At 43.3% G+C, this 17,728-nt stretch overlaps 4 protein-coding genes across 9 annotated transcripts in view; 2 read left to right on the forward strand and 2 right to left on the reverse strand.

Moving 5' to 3' along the window:
* Positions 1-3,215, reverse strand: part of snf8 (SNF8 subunit of ESCRT-II) — a 3,437-nt gene extending 222 nt beyond the window's left edge. Inside the window, exons 1-8 of the mRNA XM_034558807.1 lie at positions 2,972-3,215; positions 2,473-2,523; positions 2,169-2,307; positions 1,975-2,079; positions 1,825-1,897; positions 1,578-1,719; positions 852-926; positions 1-96 (exon numbers count right to left, since the gene is read on the reverse strand). The exon at positions 1-96 is cut by the window's left edge and continues 222 nt beyond it. Of these exons, the coding sequence (XP_034414698.1) occupies positions 1-96; positions 852-926; positions 1,578-1,719; positions 1,825-1,897; positions 1,975-2,079; positions 2,169-2,307; positions 2,473-2,523; positions 2,972-3,025 (735 nt within the window). The 5' untranslated portion in view covers positions 3,026-3,215. The remainder of the gene's footprint in view (positions 97-851; positions 927-1,577; positions 1,720-1,824; positions 1,898-1,974; positions 2,080-2,168; positions 2,308-2,472; positions 2,524-2,971) is intronic.
* A 1,118-nt stretch (positions 3,216-4,333) lies between these two features.
* msl1b (MSL complex subunit 1b) lies at positions 4,334-9,315 on the forward strand. Of its 6 annotated transcripts, none has more exons than XM_034558789.1 (9): positions 4,334-4,436; positions 4,953-5,587; positions 5,692-5,891; positions 6,073-6,434; positions 6,537-6,601; positions 6,689-6,756; positions 7,136-7,260; positions 7,354-7,426; positions 7,884-9,315. In XM_034558789.1, exons 2-9 carry the CDS (start codon positions 5,036-5,038, stop codon positions 7,972-7,974), a joined length of 1,536 nt encoding a protein of 511 aa, XP_034414680.1. In that variant the 5' UTR covers positions 4,334-4,436; positions 4,953-5,035; the 3' UTR covers positions 7,975-9,315. The 6 variants fall into 6 exon arrangements, with proteins under 6 accessions (XP_034414680.1, XP_034414676.1, XP_034414679.1 ...); XM_034558788.1 differs by having other exon boundaries at positions 4,335-4,436; positions 4,950-5,587; XM_034558785.1 differs by having other exon boundaries at positions 6,073-6,601; positions 7,884-8,067.
* A 181-nt stretch (positions 9,316-9,496) lies between these two features.
* Positions 9,497-13,303, reverse strand: chmp2a (charged multivesicular body protein 2A). Its single transcript, XM_034558814.1, has 6 exons — positions 13,133-13,303; positions 11,926-12,093; positions 11,593-11,772; positions 11,367-11,497; positions 10,399-10,460; positions 9,497-10,289 (listed from the first exon to the last, which is right to left on the reverse strand). Exons 2-6 carry the CDS (start codon positions 12,091-12,093, stop codon positions 10,168-10,170), a joined length of 663 nt encoding a protein of 220 aa, XP_034414705.1. The 5' UTR covers positions 13,133-13,303; the 3' UTR covers positions 9,497-10,167.
* An 834-nt stretch (positions 13,304-14,137) lies between these two features.
* Positions 14,138-15,908, forward strand: mrm1 (mitochondrial rRNA methyltransferase 1 homolog (S. cerevisiae)). Its single transcript, XM_034558795.1, has one exon. It carries the CDS (start codon positions 14,320-14,322, stop codon positions 15,691-15,693), a length of 1,374 nt encoding a protein of 457 aa, XP_034414686.1. The 5' UTR covers positions 14,138-14,319; the 3' UTR covers positions 15,694-15,908.
* Positions 15,909-17,728: the final 1,820 nt, after the last annotated feature.

The raw sequence follows: 17,728 nt of genomic DNA on the forward strand, positions 1-17,728 counted from the left end.
GGAGGTCAGCTCGGAGAAGAGAGCGGGCAGCCAGTACTGAGCTTCTTCCGCGGCTTGAGAGTCCAACCAGGCCAAGCCCTCCTTCAGCAGGTGGTCCTGGAGACACGGAGCCCAGTGCTCAGTTAAGACTTTAAATAAACTATTTATAGCAACAACAACGTAATTAAATATGTTTTCCTCGTGCGCATCGTCCAAAGTTAGAAAGTATGATGATAGTGACGACATGGGCCTAGATGTATTATTGTTATTCATTTATTTTCACTACTTCCCAGCTGTAGAACAATAATCTCAGGAGTGATTATCGTCCTCTTCTATATTAATTATTTAGTGTAATAAATGTTTAAAAACTGGCATAAAAAAAAAAGCGAGAGTCCAAAAGTGAGTCTTTAAATTTGGCCGTTTTTGTGCGACAAGGAAACAAAATCCTCATTTAAGAAGCTGATTGCAGAGAATATTATAAATATTTACTGAAAGGATTAATAAAATATTGAGATTTTCTGACTAATTGACTCATATTTGCAGCTCTTCATGATGCCCAATTATACAATTAATTACATTAACAACTGGACCGGGATGAGCAGCAGGAAATGGATAGAAGGAGGAACCAGTGTACACGTGATTGAGTCTTTAAACATTTTTAAAGTGTCACAACATTTGCACTTCTAGTTTAATTTTAGAGGTTTGTAACGTCTGCTGCGAGCCAACAATCAGATTTAAAAAAACATTAAAGCTGCAGAAAATAAAAAATATTCAAGCATTTTGTGAGTGAAATTTAAGACTTTTAATACTGAATTAAATGTTTTTTTTAACACCCGTCTGAGAGCAGTGATCTGAAACGAGCCGACACTCACCAGGACGTGACACGCCCGCTCCTTCTCCCACTTCAGACTGTCCTTGATCTCGCTCACTGTGACGAAGCCCTTTTTCTGCAAAAGAACAAAGAAACGTTTCACGATTTCTCTTTTTGGGATGGAAAACAAACAGAAAAGAAAACGCCCTTTTCATACAGAAAATATGTAAAGTTGCCGGTTACATTTTTACCGTTGAAGTCGCGTCTTCTTTAGCATTCAAAAACACACAATTGGGTTATTTCACCGTTTAATTCACAAGATTTACAAATATATGTGACACCTGGAGGACAGCGGTGAGTTAGGGAACAGCGACACCCAGTGGTGGACTTTAAAACAGTTTTTCTTCTTTTTATCCCACTGGCTTACTGCTTTTAACTCTTATTCTTTGAGCACAAGAGATGATTATTAAATTACACATTTATTAAGATAAGAACAAGATGCACATTTAATGCTTCTCTCTTTCTTTAAATGTCGATGATACGGCATTTGAGTCAGACATGTTGGATTTGGGACTTTTACCCAAAAAAAAGTGACTCGAGGGGACGACTTTACGAATTCAAACATGAGACCATCCTGTCGATATGTCTGTCGCAGCACGCGGACGTATTTTAGACGCCTAAAAAGTTCTGTGTCAGCTCAAGTTTGCACTATATTTACAATATTTTCACCAAATAACCTCGCTGTCAAACAATAATCATTGTAAAATCAATAATCAATGCGTCTCACCTCGGCCAGCTGCAGGACCACAGTGTGATCCATGTTGAGCTCGGCTGGGACCGACTGGACCAAGTAAGAACCTCCGACGGGGATCATCCCAAAGCCGCTCCCCATCACCTTCAGTTTCTTTATGGCTCTCATCAAGTCATCTCTGGGAAGCACATATTTTTGGGGGATTTTAATAAGTCATTATAATTCAGAAGACATTTGGAGCAAGTCTCGAATTTTTCTCTGATACTTGAAGTATTCAACTTACTGGCTCACATCCTGAGCGTATTTACCTCTTCCCTTCAGTACTCGCTGATGGAGTTCGTCCAAAGTAATGAGCCCTGAAAAGAAAACATGTCAACAAAATCGTGGCATCTACGTCATGCAGGTGTTCATAGCTGGATTCATTGTCCCAAACCTCCATTTCTGTGTTTCAGGGCCAGACACACTTCGATAATCTGGACGCCGAGCTCGTAGTAGAAGTCGCCTACGCCGAGCATCTCGGACCAGAAACCTTTGCCAGCTGCGGAAGAAATCAAGGACGTTACTCTGCACCTTTCAAACATATCGCGTAAAGTATCTTATACAGATTTTATTCAGAATATTTCTCACAGGCAAGCGGGTCAACTCCAATGGTGGCGCACATCTCCTGAAACTGAACCCTGAACTGGGAGTTCTTTCGGATTTCTTGTTTGTGTTTGCTGGCAAACTCCTCCAGGTTGGACTTGAAGGTCTCCAACTGCTTCGACATCTGGCAAAATACACAGAAAACAGGGAATATTAATAGACAAAAGTCTGCATACGAAATAAATATATGGCTGTTATAGATTCGTAACTGGAAGCAGGAACTGTATAAAAACATGGGATTATTTGTGTTTACATTTTTTTTTTTTAAATGATGTTGACACAAACTCACTTGGACAATTTGGTCCTCTGCAAGAACATTTCCTCTTTCCTTATATCTGGCCTAAATATAGACGAAGAAGAAGAAAATAATCACAGGTTAGATAAGGGAGTCGATGTTAGAAATAACAATAATACAATATAACCACAATAAAACAAATCACTTTAATAAACAAGATAATAATCATGTTTATTACCGTCACATACAAGGAATTGGATTTGATGAAATGTACATAACAATAAACAAAAACAAAAAAAGTGCAATAATATGAGACGTTTAAAAATAGAAGAAAAAAATGTACAATACAAATATGGTAAATAAGCAAACAAATAAGTCAATTTTCAAAGTAAATTATAATTATAAATGGTTTTGTTTAATAATAATTAACAAATAGGGAAATATAAAACAAGACACAACTAAACAAGCCTCTCTTCCTTCAAGAGAAGTTGTCGTCACACATCATTAAAGGCGTTATTACGGACACGCAGGTGAGGAACACCTGTGACGTTACCTCCGCGAGCTTCTTTTTGGCGATAGCTCCCGCGCCCACTCCTCTCCGGTGCATTCTGCCGACTTCCGGTCCAAAACGTTAAAAAGCGGAATCTGTACGTAACGGTTTCGTTATCTTTTACGCTATCAGTCCGCTAATAACGTAAACTATGGAAAACAAACATTTTAAGGAACCGTAGGTTGATTAGTTTGATGTGAACTGCAACTTTCGTGCAACTGAAGTAAACTACTTCCGCAATTAATCTACTTCCGGAAGTAGACTACGGCTTCCGCCTCATTGAGGGCGACCATTTATTTCATACCGCCCCCTGGTGGCCTGGCAGGAAACCGCAGGCCAGTATAAGAATTGCAACAGCTATAACAGAATACATCTTCAAATAAAAAGTGTTTGTTTGAAGGAGTACTCGCATCCTTTGCTTGAGTAAAAGTATAAGAACAGTGATCTGAAAATACACTAAAAGCCCGGATTTCAACATTTTAAAATTTTTTACTCAAGTGCATCGGTTTAAGAATGAATCAAATCAAAGTAAAACTAGCAATAATATAGTTAGAAAATATTACTTAAGTAAACGTAGAAAAGTATTACCACCAATATATACATGATACCAGATGTAAAGGTATGCATTATGTAGAATTACTCATTAAAAAAATAATTAAGATATACAGTATTTATTGACAGAATATTTGTATTATTGAATTAAATAAGATAAATACTTCTTCCACTACTGCTTCAGAACCACATCTGTATTATCAATAACGGTTTATTTTCAGAAGTACAAAATAAATACTTTTCTAAAAATCTAAGTATTCATTCATATTGGTGATTGTTATGCTGTGATAGAAAAAAAAACACAAAAGGAAAACCCACATCCCATTATCAATAAAATAAAATAAAAAAAGTCACCTCTAAGATGTAGCGTGTACTTTTCTCAGCATGGACTAGTTGCATCTGACTACATAAATATTCTCAGGGAACATAAAACTGTTGTTTAGTGTCTTTATTTACATGTATTTACACTTGCCACTTTTATAATGCTGTTTTAATAGATAGATAGATAAGTACTTTATTGATCCCTCAAGGGAAATTCAGGATCCAAGTAGCTCAAAACATCACACAAACATAATATACACATACACACTATTAAACTATTAAAAAATGTAATGTACTGTTGTTGTTGTTTACCATATTTATTTACATGTTTTTTATTTTATTGTTTTATTTTATGTCTATGTTTATTGTTATGCTTTAACTCTACCAAAGTTCATGACATCATAACAGTATGATCATGACGTAATCGCGGTGTATAACGTGTCCTCTGTCGCCCCCTGCTGGCCTCACCGAAACGTTCAAAACACGAGAAATGGCCGCCCTGTAAATCACGCATGCGCAGTAGCGGGCGCTTTAAAACAGGTCTTGAGGAGGGAACGTGAAGACAGTCGCAGGTGGAACTGCAGTAACAGACGAGGTGAGCGCGAGACGCGAGAAATCACAGCGAAGTGAAAACAAGCGCGCGAGCGTCGTGTTGTTATATACACGGTCGTCATGACAACGTCGCTCCGGAAGCGCAGTTTCCTGTTTAACAACCAGCCGGCTAAACGTCAGCTAGCTTAGCTTAGCTAGCTAGCTTGTTATTGTTTTTTTTTCACGATTCCGCGAGAGCCAAAATGGAGGAGAAGGCTCGCGCCAGTGTCGTACGATGCCACTCCCGAGTCCCTCGCGCTGTTAATGTCCACCCTGACGAGTTTTAAATCCTCCTCACGTGAATATATGCGTCTGATTTAGCTCCTGAGTGCTAATATAGCCTAGCTTAGATTTTAGGAAAAGGAAAGGGGTGCCGGGGATCAGTCTGTGTGTCTGCTTTTGGTCCAAGTGTGAGTAGTTGGTGCACTTGTTTTACCAGCAGCCCGGAGGCCGTGTGGCTCCGGTTAAACAAGACAATAACACGACAAGATTTGTTTGTGTTGTTGTTTTTGTTTAGCAGGACAGCAGCTGGCAGGTTCTCTCATGGGAGGCAGCTGTGGTTGAGATGCTCCGCCGCAGGATGAGACGGTCGTCGTGTTCGCCATGACTCTGAGGTCCACGCTGTTTCCAAACACGGGATTCAAGCAGGACGCGGACGCAGTGGACAGGGCGCGTTTCGGGGACGCACACGGGGGCGAGATCCCGAGCAGATCCCGGGACCCGGACCAGAGTTACATGACAAGCAAAGTCCCCCTCGCGGCCACGGTTGCGGAGGTAGTTCAAGGAGATAATAAGACTGTGGGGATATTGTCCTCTGTGAGACAAATGGGGGGTGAGGGAACCCCAGTGAAAGGTAAACCCCTCTCTGCTGATAACATGGAGAACACTCAGACGGCTCTGAACAACAACCCTAAGGATGCGGGTGCGGATGACAGCGTGAAGGGGGTGGTCCCCGAGGTCCTCGGCACAGCATCCATTGAACTCTCCTCTGAGGGCAAGTGGAGGAATATCAGGAAGACCCCCGCCAACCCGCACACGCAGGCCAACTGCCTCCGGCAGATTCTCCTGCTCCAGCTGGACCTCATTGAGCAGCAGCAGCAGCAGCTGCAGTCCAAGGACAAGGAGATAGATGAGCTCAAAGTGGACAAGGAGACGGTACGTCAAAGCACTCCGTCGCCCGCTGCTAATGTGTGGATTTTTAAAATGAATTTAAAGCTAAGTTTATTTTCGTCCGTCTTCTTTTTCTTCTTCCGTTGCAGCTTCTTGCGCGCATCGAGCGCATGGAGCGTCGCCTGCAGCTGACGAAGAAGGACCCGCCACGCGACAAACGGCTATTCCAGCCCCTGGAGCCGTGGACCCCCGACAAAGAGGACGTGTGGGATCTGGATGTCGAGGAGAGTCCGCAGCCCAACGCAGCCACGCCGCTCCAGTTTAGTCGGGGTGGAAAAGGTCAAAAGAGGTAAAGACGGCGCTCTGCTTTGCTCATGTGACATTCATGCATGCAGGAAAGGAGAATCTGCAGTCCGCCACAGTTTATTAACAACTTCTCTGCGTAATATTCAAAAGAGTTAGAGTTCACGACTTCGATTTCTTCGTCATATTGTCGTAAGTCTAATTCATATTTTTTTTGGTTCACACAGGAAATCTTGCTTTGGAGATGCGAAAATGCAAAAGTCCCGAGGCAAAAGTGCCAAGCTCAGTCCCCAGAAACACGAAATTCAGCCCGGCTCTCCCAATCAAAGAGAGCTGCGCAGTAAGGAAACCCCCGAGAAGACCTTTCCCATGAGGTCGGGGTTAGAAAGGGACCTCATGCTCCCGTGCAAAGAGGAGCCCGAGCTGAGCTGTCAGATTGAAGACCTGCCCTTCATGTCCACTACAGAGATGTACCTCTGTTGCTGGAACCAGCCTCCTCTCTCGCCCTTGCGTGAGACTTCCCCTAAAAAGGAAGAAGAGGTGGCCAGTGAGTGGACTCCTCATGTAGTACATGATATGCTGATTGTTTGTAAGCGTGACCTATATCCCATCTTCTCATCACTATATCCATCGAATGTCCAGAACGCATTGTCTCTGACTAACTTGATTTCCTCTCCTCGCTCCCTCTCAGTTCCATCTTGGAGAGAAAATCCCATTGAGCCTCTGGACGAGGACCCCTCCTTCATCCCCCCCGAGGTGAGCGGCGTCTTAAATAACTCTTAATAATTAATAAATAAAGTTATCTTAAAACTCATGAACTGCATCGTGTGACTTCCCATCAAGCCGCTGGACGACAACGTGTTTTTGAAACGCCACTTGAAGCTGGAGTTGGACGAGAAGAGGAGGAAAAGGTACCAAACGCCGACTTCCGTTATTTTGATTTTTGAGTTTAATAAATACGTTTCAATACTGGAGATTAAAGAATCTGACTATTTGTTTTGTTATGATCTTCTTTAGTTGGTTATTAAAGAATTGAGACATGATTATGTACTTAAATGGGGAATTCTACAGTTAAAACCTCAATGTAATGGGGAAAATAAATCATAACGACACAAAGAAACATACAAATATAAACAACAATGCGGCCCATAAAACATTTCAACAAAAAGCACTTATTTAAACACTGTCTATGCAATGCAGGTTAAAGGAAGTTTAATAATCGGGACGTCCTCCAGCCATGAAGTCCACGTTTCTCACTCTCTTCTTTCATTGGTCGTCTCTGTTCTTCAGGTGGGACATCCAGCGAATCAGAGAGCAGCGCATGTTCCAGCGTCTGCAGCAGCGCATGAACCGGAAGAAGGTCGTCCTGGAGACGGAGCCCGAGCTCTCGTCCTTCTACCCCGACACCGAAGACGGTAACGTCCGCGTAACTTTCGGCTGTTCGGCGACGTGTGCGGGATGCTTTCTTTTTTTTTTTTTAAACGTGATTTTCTTTTTCTTTCTGCCAGTTGAAACCATCGTGATCACTCCCTTCTTGCCTGTGGTGGCATTCGGCCGGCCGTTGCCCAAACTCTCACAACAGTAAGTTTTGTCCTCCTTTTTTTTTTTTTTTTTTGTTCCGCTTCGTGACATTTTTACTGTGATGTTAGCTCGTCCGTAAAGTTATTGATCATCTAATTTTCTCTGGTGAATCAGAAAGTTGCAAGTGATTTTTAAATTAAGCAAATCAGTGAAAAGAAAAATGAGATGTGAAAGCAGCTGAGATTGTTTTATAAAAGCATGTCTGCAAGGCTTGTTTTGACTGATTTTGGTAATTTGAGCATTATTATTATTGAGCCTCGACCTGAAGGCTAATAAAAAAAGGGTATTACAATATTAAGAACAGATAATTAAAAACAGAAACCAACATAAAGTTCCTCCAGAGCTTCAGGGCTCCTCGTTGTTCGGATGAAGTCGCACCTCCTCCGTTCTGAAGAATTAATAAGTCTGGTTACTAATAAAGATGAATAGATAAATAAAATGCTTCCTCCTCCTCCAGGAACTTCGAGCTGCCGTGGCTGGACGACCGAAGTCGCTGTCGCATCGAGGTGCCCAAAAAACACACTCCTCACCGGACCTGTCGGAAGTGAAACCTGTCGTGTGTGTTTGTGTGTGAGAGACAGCGGAGAGACGGCGCTCCATGCCCGGATTAGAAAATACTATATTTGTCTGGTGTGGAGAGAGGAGGGGGGAGCGGGGGGGGGGGGGGGGGGGGGCCCTATGTATAACTGCTGTTGCTTTCAGTCTGAAGTCTCGCCGCTGACCTCCTGACCTCCTGCAGAATATCACACGAGCATGGGAGACATATAGCTCAACATCCCCGTGTTATGTGCACGTTCGGTAACATGTTTAAAACTCATTTTGTAGCGGCTGTTCCATCAAGAAAAGAAAAGAAAAAAACAAAACGGATTTCATCACATAAAAGTGGAGGTTTCTGTCGCTTTTTTTTTTTTTTTTTTTTTAAACGCGGCCGACGGGAGAAAGTGGATTCTAGTCTCAAGTGCGTACTAATAAAAAAAGAAAACATTGGTTTCCATCTTGACTTGAAAGTCGAGCTCGTGCTGTTCGCCGCGAGCGACCTTTTGGGTTCTGGTGTCGTCCTTCCGGCCTATATACACGTGGAAGAAAACCAATATCTAAATCTGACTGTGTCGTGCTGTGTATTGCCTATATCGAATAAGATTTAAATATCAATGTTTGGTGTGATATCGGGAGGTATTGAGCCGCACACTCGGGCATGATGATGATTTCATAATCAAATAATCGCAGTTCCAATGTGGGGAATGTTCCTGGTTTGCTTCATGGAAAGCAGCACGGATGATGAGACGTGAGTCCTGGACCCCCAGCTGGGTCCTATTAGTTTATTTTATAAGTGCATGGACTCTATTAGCCGTTTGTCTAATTTAAAAAAAAAAACACACAAAGAAAAACATGGTAGGACGGCTGCGAATAACAACCTACGGTATGTGGAGCCCACAACAAAGTTATGCGGTTTTGATCTTTACGGTTTCGCTTATATTCTAATATTAGGCAAGTTGTGTGTACACGCATTTGCTCTGGGGAACCCATTGTAGAGGGTAAATAAGCGCTGCAGCTCTATAGATGATCAGTCTGCTCTCCGACTGTCAATCTCTCCCTCTGCGTCTTCTTCTTCTTCTTCTTCGCTCGACCTCTTAACGAGACGCTCTCTGCAGCTTCCTCTCTCCGACCCGCAGGTTGTGGAAATAATAATTAGATTATTTTTTTCTTTTCTTCTTTCATTTTTCTGTACATAGCTTCCAGAAACAAATGTACATAAAACATGGCTGGTTATTTTTTTATTATTTAATGTTGCAAATGTTGAGTACATTCAATATTGTTCTATGATTGTATGTTGACAAGTTTTGAAAGTTACATTTTTTTTGGGGAATAAAATTAACATGTCTACGGTATATTTTTGGGATGTTTTTGTTTGATACAGTTTACAGAGCAGTCTGCGCGTGAACGTTGTGTTGCATTGTGGGATATGTAGTCCTCAGACTGCAGATACCATGGAACAAGTTGAGCAGTTCTCTCCACGATGAATAAACTGAACCTCTTGTGCAAAATGTTCTTCAAAAATCAGACAACCAGTGAGTTAAATCATGGAAGAAAACAACAAAAAAAGTTTATTGGATAAAGAAAAGCAAAAACAGGACAAACAATAACACAGCCGACACCATCGTCTTTCCACTGGCGAAGAGTCAGCTGCATGAACCTTGATTTCTTCATATATTTGTGTAAAATAAAGCATCCCATTGGTGAATTTAGACTGATGAGATCTTCAGCTGAGCCCCGACGACTGTCAGCAGAGTAAACAACAGCAAAAGTCGTCAACAAGCTCTCATCGGGGCTTAAAACTGTTTTAGAAGATGAGGATACAAAGAACGCCAAAAACCAGCCCGACATATAAAACATCCACTTCTGTCCCGTTACCAACTTTGGGTTCTTTTAAACTCTTTGTTTGTAGTGTTGCTTTAACCTCAAGCCTCCAGGAGTTATTATTTACACCGACTGAGGACCCGTGGAGCATAACGACTCTCGTAGGTTTATTCCTTTTTCTGTTGTTGATAAAATACATTATACACACGCGTTAAATGAAAAAAAAACCACCTCAGAACACAAAGAGAAGCCACACACACACACCTTTATAAACACAGCCGGAGCAGCGAGTGTTCGGCCAGTTGACCCTTCAACAGGATATAAAAACACAGAGATTGGAGTACGTTTGCGTCTGTAGGAACGACCGCGTCGCTCCGTGCGGTTCAGTCTCTCCGCAGGTTGTTCAGCCGCTCCTCCAGGTCGGCGTCCGCGTCGGCCAGGGCGGCTTGGGGCTCCGCCTTCTTTCCCCCGGCCACCGACAAGCTTCCCCCGGTGCTGGGAAGATCTGAAAGGGACAACACGGTGGGCATCCAGTGAGGTGACAGACGTGTACAGATAAAGAAATAATAAAAAACCAGACGAAAAGGAAGCGTGTGTGTGTTGGATTTTCTTACTTGACAGCTCGTCGGACAGATTGAGACCCAGCTCGTCCAGCACCTGGGACACGATGGCGTCACTGTGCACGAGGAAGAGACACACAGTCATCCGGGGTTAGTGAAGTCAGAGGAAGTCATTGTCACCCGTTCCCTTAAAGAGCCGGTGAAGCTTCTTCCATTTGATTTTAGATTATTGCAGAAAAAATAATGTCAAGATAATGAAGTAAAGAAGCCAATAATGTTCGCAGCTATAAAAAGGAACTCCGCCACAGTCACACAAGCTCCTCGATTCCGCAGAGGGGCGTTTACTGACCGGAGGACTTAGCGTTATTATTCTCTTCTGCTTGTGCTGAACACATTATTTCAGACGTCTAACCAGAAACACATCCGACTTCTAGGAGATTGAACCAAAAGGGGCAAAAATGACGAGTCATTTCTGGGGTTGGGTTCATTCAAACATGAACACACACACACATCGTCGGGTAAAAGGTCTATTTTTTTTTTTTTCGGTCGTATAATAATAATAATAATAAGATGACCAAAAATTCTCTGAAACTTTTTTCAAAGAGGCCGGCAAAAGATAAAAAGACATAAATATTGTAATTTTCTAAGGAAAGTAACTATAATATTGTAGGAGCGCAGGAATGAACGCAGTAGACGAGGTTTATCTGTTGGCTGCACACTTCAGTGGAAGTTTATTCCACACAAACAAATCTCCTGCGACGCCGACATCTCGTCACCTTAAAGCCCCCTCAAAGCCATCCCGTTGCCGTGGTTACGATACCAGCTCTTAAAGGGACACCGTCACCGACATCGTAAGCCACCCCCACTAGCTAACGTGAATATTAGCTTAGCTTAGCACAAAACGACTGGAAACGGAGGGGAAACTGCTGGCCTGCCTCCGTCATGTCCGGTTCTAACATCCTGTCAACCCACGATGTGACGTTTTATAAATACCTGTGAAATAACGACAGGTGACCCCTTACCTCTCGTCCTCGTCGTCCTCGTCGCCCATGGCGTCGTCGATGGCGTCGTTCATCATCTCCTCTTTCATGTCCATGATTTCACTCTGGCGTTCGAAGTCCATCATGATCTTCTGAATCTGCGGCAGTTTCAGCTGCGTGAGAGAAGAGAGGGAATTAAAACCGTATGTTCAGCGTCAACTTCGGGAATGTTTGAGATTTTAAAAATGGCGTTTCGGGGGGCAGAGACCTGTCTGTTCATGGTCGCCATGGCTTTGGTGACGCCCTTCATGGCCTGCGCCATGCTGTTGTTGGACTTGAGCGTCTGAATCTTCAGGCTGACGGCCTGGATGTTGGCCTTCATCATGATGAACTTCTTCACGTAGCGCCGCGTGCGAACCAAATCCTTGGCCATGATCTTGACGGCATCCTGCGAGGATTAACGCAACACACACACACACACACACACACACACACACACACACACACACACACACACACACACACACACACACACACGCAGTTAGGATCCCGCACATCTCTCTCGTCATAAAACACGGGCGATATTTTTACTTCTTCCCACCATCTGTCCCTGTTTGGCCATTTTCTTGATGTCGGCGATGATCTTCTTCTCCTGCTGCTCCAGTTTCTGCCGCTCCCGGTCCAGTTCCCTCATGGCTCGGTTCAGCGCCCTCTGGTTCTGCCTCAGCAGCTCCTCCGGAGTCTTCCTCTTCCCGAACAGGAAGTCCATCTTGTTTCGGAGAGAGCAGAACGCCAACGCAGTCGATGAAAAACCAGTGCCGACGTGATTGGTCAATTAAGTAAATCAAATATTAGTAAATCGTTGTTTTGTTTTTTTGTGTATTTCTATTTTTTTACATTTTTATTTGAAATGGAAACTTAAAGAATATTTGCGCTGAAGCTTAAATAGATTAGATTAACAGAACACCTTCGATTATCGATTCATTGTTTCATTTATAAAGCAAAAAATGTCAAATGTTCTCGAATCCCAGCGTCTCCATATCATTGTAAATAGATTCTCTTTATGTTTTCGGACAGTTGATCAAATAAAACAAGTAACTTCATTAATATGTGATGCCAATAAAACTCTTTTCTGTACTCATTTGCCAGCTTGAATTACTTTATAAAAATCAAGATTTTTGATAATAAATTGCTTAATCAATAAAGAAAATTAATTGGCAACTATTTTGATAATTGTTTCAGTCTATTTTTATTATCTATTACACGTCACAATTCTAGCTCAACAACTGTGAGGATTGGCTGCTTCTCTTTTCAATACAGTTAATAATAATTAGTAATAATATTGAGGTGTGTACTGTTGGTTCAATAAAACAAACATGGGGAAGGTGACTGTGATTATATATATTTTTTATATATCTCTGACTATTCTCAACCAGTGGATACAAATAATTACATATTAATCTGATTTAGCCATAATGAGAAAAAAAAAAGATGTTTCACAGCGTGATATAAGTACTTTAAATATCTGTATAATATCCGTATACTTCCTGGACCACCGCTTATACAAATCGGTGAGTTTCCAACACCGTCTCAGCCTCGTTATTCTCCCGGTAGCTAAGCCTAAAGTCCAGCCGGTGACCGCCGGCTTCCTGGAACATATTACTCAGCAGTTAGAACCGCGACAAGACGCTCGGCTGTCCTCTTAAATCTGCCTCAACACCCCCAAGAACCGCTGGCCCGACCGACACCAGCCCCCCTCCCCCCGGCTCCGAGAGCCCAAACCCCCGGCATGAGTGCTTCAGTCTCACCGTGTAAAAAAAAAGACGGTGATCCGGGAGGTGAAACGGTGTTTTAAGGCGTCTTCTTCGACTTCAACGCGACACTAATGTGAACGATTATTTTGTTGTGTTTTTTTTTTTCTTCTCCTCCCTTTTCCCACACTTCCGCGTTGCGGTTCCCGGAAATGACGTCGTGGCGTTCGCGTAGGTCACATGGTTTACGAGCGGAAGTAAACATTAAACTTTCAAAATAAAATCCGTTATTTCTTAGCTCGGTGACATTTTCTTTAATACCGGCAATGATGGAAGAAATACTAAAACATATTTCATTTAGTACAAGTAGTAATGCCACGATGTAAAAATACTCCATGACAAAGTAAAAATCCTTAATTATATATGACTACGATATTGTGTGTGTGTCTTATTGTGTAAGCAGCGTCTCAATACATTTTTGTGGGAATTTACACATGAAAGTTATTATAAAAACTCATTCAATAATATATTATATAATATTTTTTATATTCCATTATATTATATTATACATTTCTTCTTACATTTTTTATATACAAATACTTCTTAATGTTGAGTAAGTTGTAACTGCTCCTGTTGTGCACGTGTAAATCCAATGTTAATTTATTTTCATTGTATAACAACAACATAGATAGATAGATAGATAGATAGATAGATAGATAGATAGATAGATAGATAGATAGATAGATAGATAGATAGATAGATAGATAGATAGAGCAGGACATATTACATTAAAAAAAAAATTATAATAGAGGAAAATGCAGTTGTAGTCCATTTATGCTACACAAGAAAAATAAACAAAAAGAAAACAAACAGAAATATCTATTAAAACTTAATTTGAATACATTTAAACTTCCACTCGTACACATTCGACTGCAGTGAACCTTTTTTGTGCCCGATGTGTTACGTTGCTAAAGAGCATTAAAACGTGTTTAAACAACGGCTTTTATTTTGTAGGAGAAAGGGCTCGACATCCGCTAATAATCTTGCTCGCTTTATATCGGGGGATTGCACGTGCGTGTATATCCTGCCTGGCCACCAACATGTCTGCTGTGAAGGCAGAGAGTCGGTCCTGAAGGTTGAACTAAAGGAACGCTGCACGACACACACTTCTACGGATTAACAGACTTCACTGCCGGCTGCAGCGCGTTTCTTCCCCTCGTTACCTCTGGACATATTATTCCAACATGTGGGTATTCAGCATGGCACAGCAGCACAAGCTGCTCCTCCTTTGGACTGGGAGATTGAGCAAGCATGCATCAATCTCGAGAGTGGACTCATACCATGTCTCCGCGTCTCTGCTCCGCGCAGAGGGCAGCGGCATCGACCCCGTGGTGAAGAGACGACCCGGGGCCTCGGGTACCTCCGGTGCCCAACACAAGCCCGGTGCGTCTGCTGGGTGGCAGAAGCAGGGGAGGTCAGATCAGAGTAAAGCGTGGAAAAGGGAGATCCCAGAGCTGCATAGGCCCAATCAGAAGAGGGAGGGGGACAGCAGAGTGTCCTCTGAACTTAGCAGACTGAGTCTGGATGACTTCCCTGCAGAGAGGGAGAGGAGGATGGGGGGACAGAAGGAGAGGATGATGGGGGGACAGAAGGAGAGGATGATGGGGGGACAGAAGGAGAGGATGCACCCCAGAGAAGAGCAATATGAGGTTGTCTTTGGCGTCGCCCCCTGCCTCTTGGCCCTCACTCAGGGTAGAAGGACGGCCAGAAAACTGTTTGTAAAAGACGGCGAGGCGTCCCGCAGGGATTCTGTGTTAACGGTGTGCGAGGAGGCCCATCGGCGAGGCGTTCAAGTCCAGCGGGTCAGCAAGAAAGATCTGGACAAGATGTCCTCCGGGCCAGTACATCAAGGGGTATGCCTGCAGGCGAGCCCTCTGGGCTATCTCGCCGAGGACGGAGACTCCGCCGCACCCGGCGGGGGGGACCCCCCTCTCTGGCTCGTCCTGGAGAGAGTTCTGGACCCGATGAATCTCGGCGCCATCCTGCGCTCGGCCTACTTTCTGGGCGTGGACCGGGTCATCAGCAGCATCCGCCACAGCTGCCCGCTGTCTCCGGTGGTCAGCAAAGCCAGCTCGGGCGTCATGGAGGTGACCGGGGTGTACGGATGCGACGACCTCGAAGACATGCTGAAGTTGAAGGTGGCGCGGGGCTGGCAGGCGGTCGGCACGGTGGGGGCCAAGCCAGAGGAGTCCCATATTCCTGTCACCCTGTGTTCGGACTTCCAGATGACTAAACCCACACTGTTGTTGATGGGGGGCGAGGGGGAGGGGTTGTCCCAGCAGCTGCTCGCTCTGTGCCAAACCCTCCTCACCATCCCGGCCGGCAGAGAGCTGTTCCCCGGTGTGGAGTCTCTCAACGTCTCCGTGGCTTCGGGCATTCTGCTGCACTCTCTGCTGTCCAGGAGGTCGAGCGGCCGAAGAACCGACACCACGCTGCTGGAGACCCAGGACGTATGGCTGGACCCCCTCGAGGTAAAGGGAGGCAACGGGAGAACCAAAACCAGGACTAAGAGGGGCAGACTGTCGGACCCTGCTGCAGTAAAAAGAGAGGTTTTCTAAATGGATTCTGGTGCTCAGAAATACTGCTTCTTTTTTCCACACGGCCCACCAAAATAAACACAAAATGAAAGATCTTCATATAACTTGAACGATGCAATTACATATTGATGTATATGAAGTTGATCAGAAATGTCTCTCCAGGATGATGATGATGATGATATTCTCCATTGTTTCTTCTGTCAGTAAACAATAAATGTATCTACTTACAAGTGTAATGTGGGTATCTAAAGCCTGATATATCTTTTTCCTCTGAGTCATAGAGCTCCATTAAAAACATCAATAAGACCCACTGTTGTTTCCTTGATCACCATGAACACACTGTAGTTTCTTCTGACTCAATCTCACACACACACACACTGTCCTGCTGCTACAAGTACTCATGAAAACAGCTCATGTGGATTAATACCCAACAAATGCACTATTTCCTTCTGTTTTGAGAGATGTTTTCTTCCTCCTCGTCGCCTTGTGACCCAAAAATCTGACCTTGGCGCGAGGAGGTGAGGATGCACAAACTGAGAAATGGGGTCCAGGTTCTTCTTCTACTGGGATTCGTTGACAGTAAGAAAAATGTGGAATACTTTACTCCTTTAAAATGCGAAGGACTTGAACACTCGTATTGACTCATATTTGTCATGTCCGCCATTTGTTTCTGTCTTGTTCTGCGTTTAAACATTTAAAGGTCTTAATAGGTGCTATAATGTTTTAAGTAATTGATCAAATGCAGGAAAGTTGTTTTTTTCATGCATTTGGATTTTTCCTAAATATCTGCTGATATTAATGAACAACAATACAGTGCTTGAAAGGGTACTTAAAGGCATTTTATATAGTAAAAACAGAAACAATGAAAGCAATAACAATACAAACAAGGCAGATAGGTGTAAAACGAAAACACACATAAGTAGCATCACAGGTTAAAAGCTGATTTAAATAGATGAGTTTTAAGTGCAGTTGTATTTATTTTTAGCATTACATCATATATACAAATATCCTCCAGATGATATCCAAGTTGTTTTTTCGTCTGTTGTATTTGTTTTAACCTGTGATATAATGCGGACAACAACAACAAAAAACACAATAACCCCCCCCCCCCCCCAAAAAAAGACCTTACTATTAATAAAATAAATAACAACAACACCTCCACAGACCTTCTCCACATGGCGGCAGTACGCAGAAGCAGAGCTGCCGGAGAGCCAGTGAGACGACCGGGGGAAGAAGAGCGGCGCACACAATGCACTGCTCGGGCTGACAAGGGTTGTGTCTCCCTGATTTTCTCCATAAATTTTCCAATTCAGTGGAAACTTGTGACGGGGCAGCAGCATAGCGGGGCCGTCCTGCTCTCTGGATTTTAGTGAGAATAAAGAAACCCTTTTTTTGACCGGAAACGTCTCCCCCCCCCCCCCACCCCCTCACCTTAAATCCTAAACATTGGATTACAACCGGCGGAGGCTGCATGGAGGAGCTACCCAGCCCGACGGGGGCTCGGCCGACACCCTCGTTTGTGGAACTCGACACCGAGGCTTTGATATTTGGGCCTTGATTTTTTTTCTTCTTTTTTTTCCTCTCTTTCACGATGGAGGTGTAAAACGACAGAAAAGTCGCGTGTAAAAGGGTTATATTGTTGTTTTTTTACGGCCGCGTTTGTTCCTTCACACTGAAAGCTACCAGCTGGACTCGCCTCGCGCTAGCTAGCTTTACGTCACGTCTCTTCTTTTGACGTGAATTAAAAAAAAAAAAAAACTATCGGCCATCAACACCCGAAGCTAACGGAGCTAGCAGTTAGCATCACTTAAAAACAAAAAAATTGTTACTCTTTTGGGGGCTTTTTGAGAATAACCGTACAGTAGCTGTCACCAGTAACACATAGTGTTTAAGGCGAATACGGGATAACGTCGTGTTAACGTCCGTTTATCCGGGTTTATGTGGCCCTTTTTTTGTGAGCTATTACCCGAGAGCTAAATGTGTCGGCGTGAGCAGAAATATTCGGGTAATTTAACAATTAAACCGCAACATTGTGCGTGTTTTTCATTTTGACATT

Source organism: Cyclopterus lumpus, chromosome 19 (assembly GCF_009769545.1).
Source record: "Cyclopterus lumpus isolate fCycLum1 chromosome 19, fCycLum1.pri, whole genome shotgun sequence".
Lineage (NCBI taxonomy): Eukaryota > Metazoa > Chordata > Actinopteri > Perciformes > Cyclopteridae > Cyclopterus > Cyclopterus lumpus.

What these genes read in the sequence shown, in the direction of transcription:
- msl1b (XM_034558785.1), top strand. Translation starts at nt 5,036, where the DNA reads ATGACTCTGAGGTCCACGCTGTTTCCAAACACGGGATTCAAGCAGGAC. An exon ending in CCTCCTTCATCCCCCCCGAG is followed by an intron (nt 6,602 to 6,688) that starts GTGAGCGGCGTC and finishes CTTCCCATCAAG; the next exon opens with CCGCTGGACGACAACGTGTT. An exon ending in TTGCCCAAACTCTCACAACA is followed by an intron (nt 7,427 to 7,883) that starts GTAAGTTTTGTC and finishes CTCCTCCTCCAG; the next exon opens with GAACTTCGAGCTGCCGTGGC.
- mrm1 (XM_034558795.1), top strand. Translation starts at nt 14,320, where the DNA reads ATGTGGGTATTCAGCATGGCACAGCAGCACAAGCTGCTCCTCCTTTGG.
- chmp2a (XM_034558814.1), bottom strand. Translation starts at nt 12,093, where the DNA reads ATGGACTTCCTGTTCGGGAAGAGGAAGACTCCGGAGGAGCTGCTGAGG. An exon ending in TGGCCAAACAGGGACAGATG is followed by an intron (nt 11,773 to 11,925) that starts GTGGGAAGAAGT and finishes TAATCCTCGCAG; the next exon opens with GATGCCGTCAAGATCATGGC. An exon ending in TCTGTCCGACGAGCTGTCAA is followed by an intron (nt 10,290 to 10,398) that starts GTAAGAAAATCC and finishes TGTCCCTTTCAG; the next exon opens with ATCTTCCCAGCACCGGGGGA.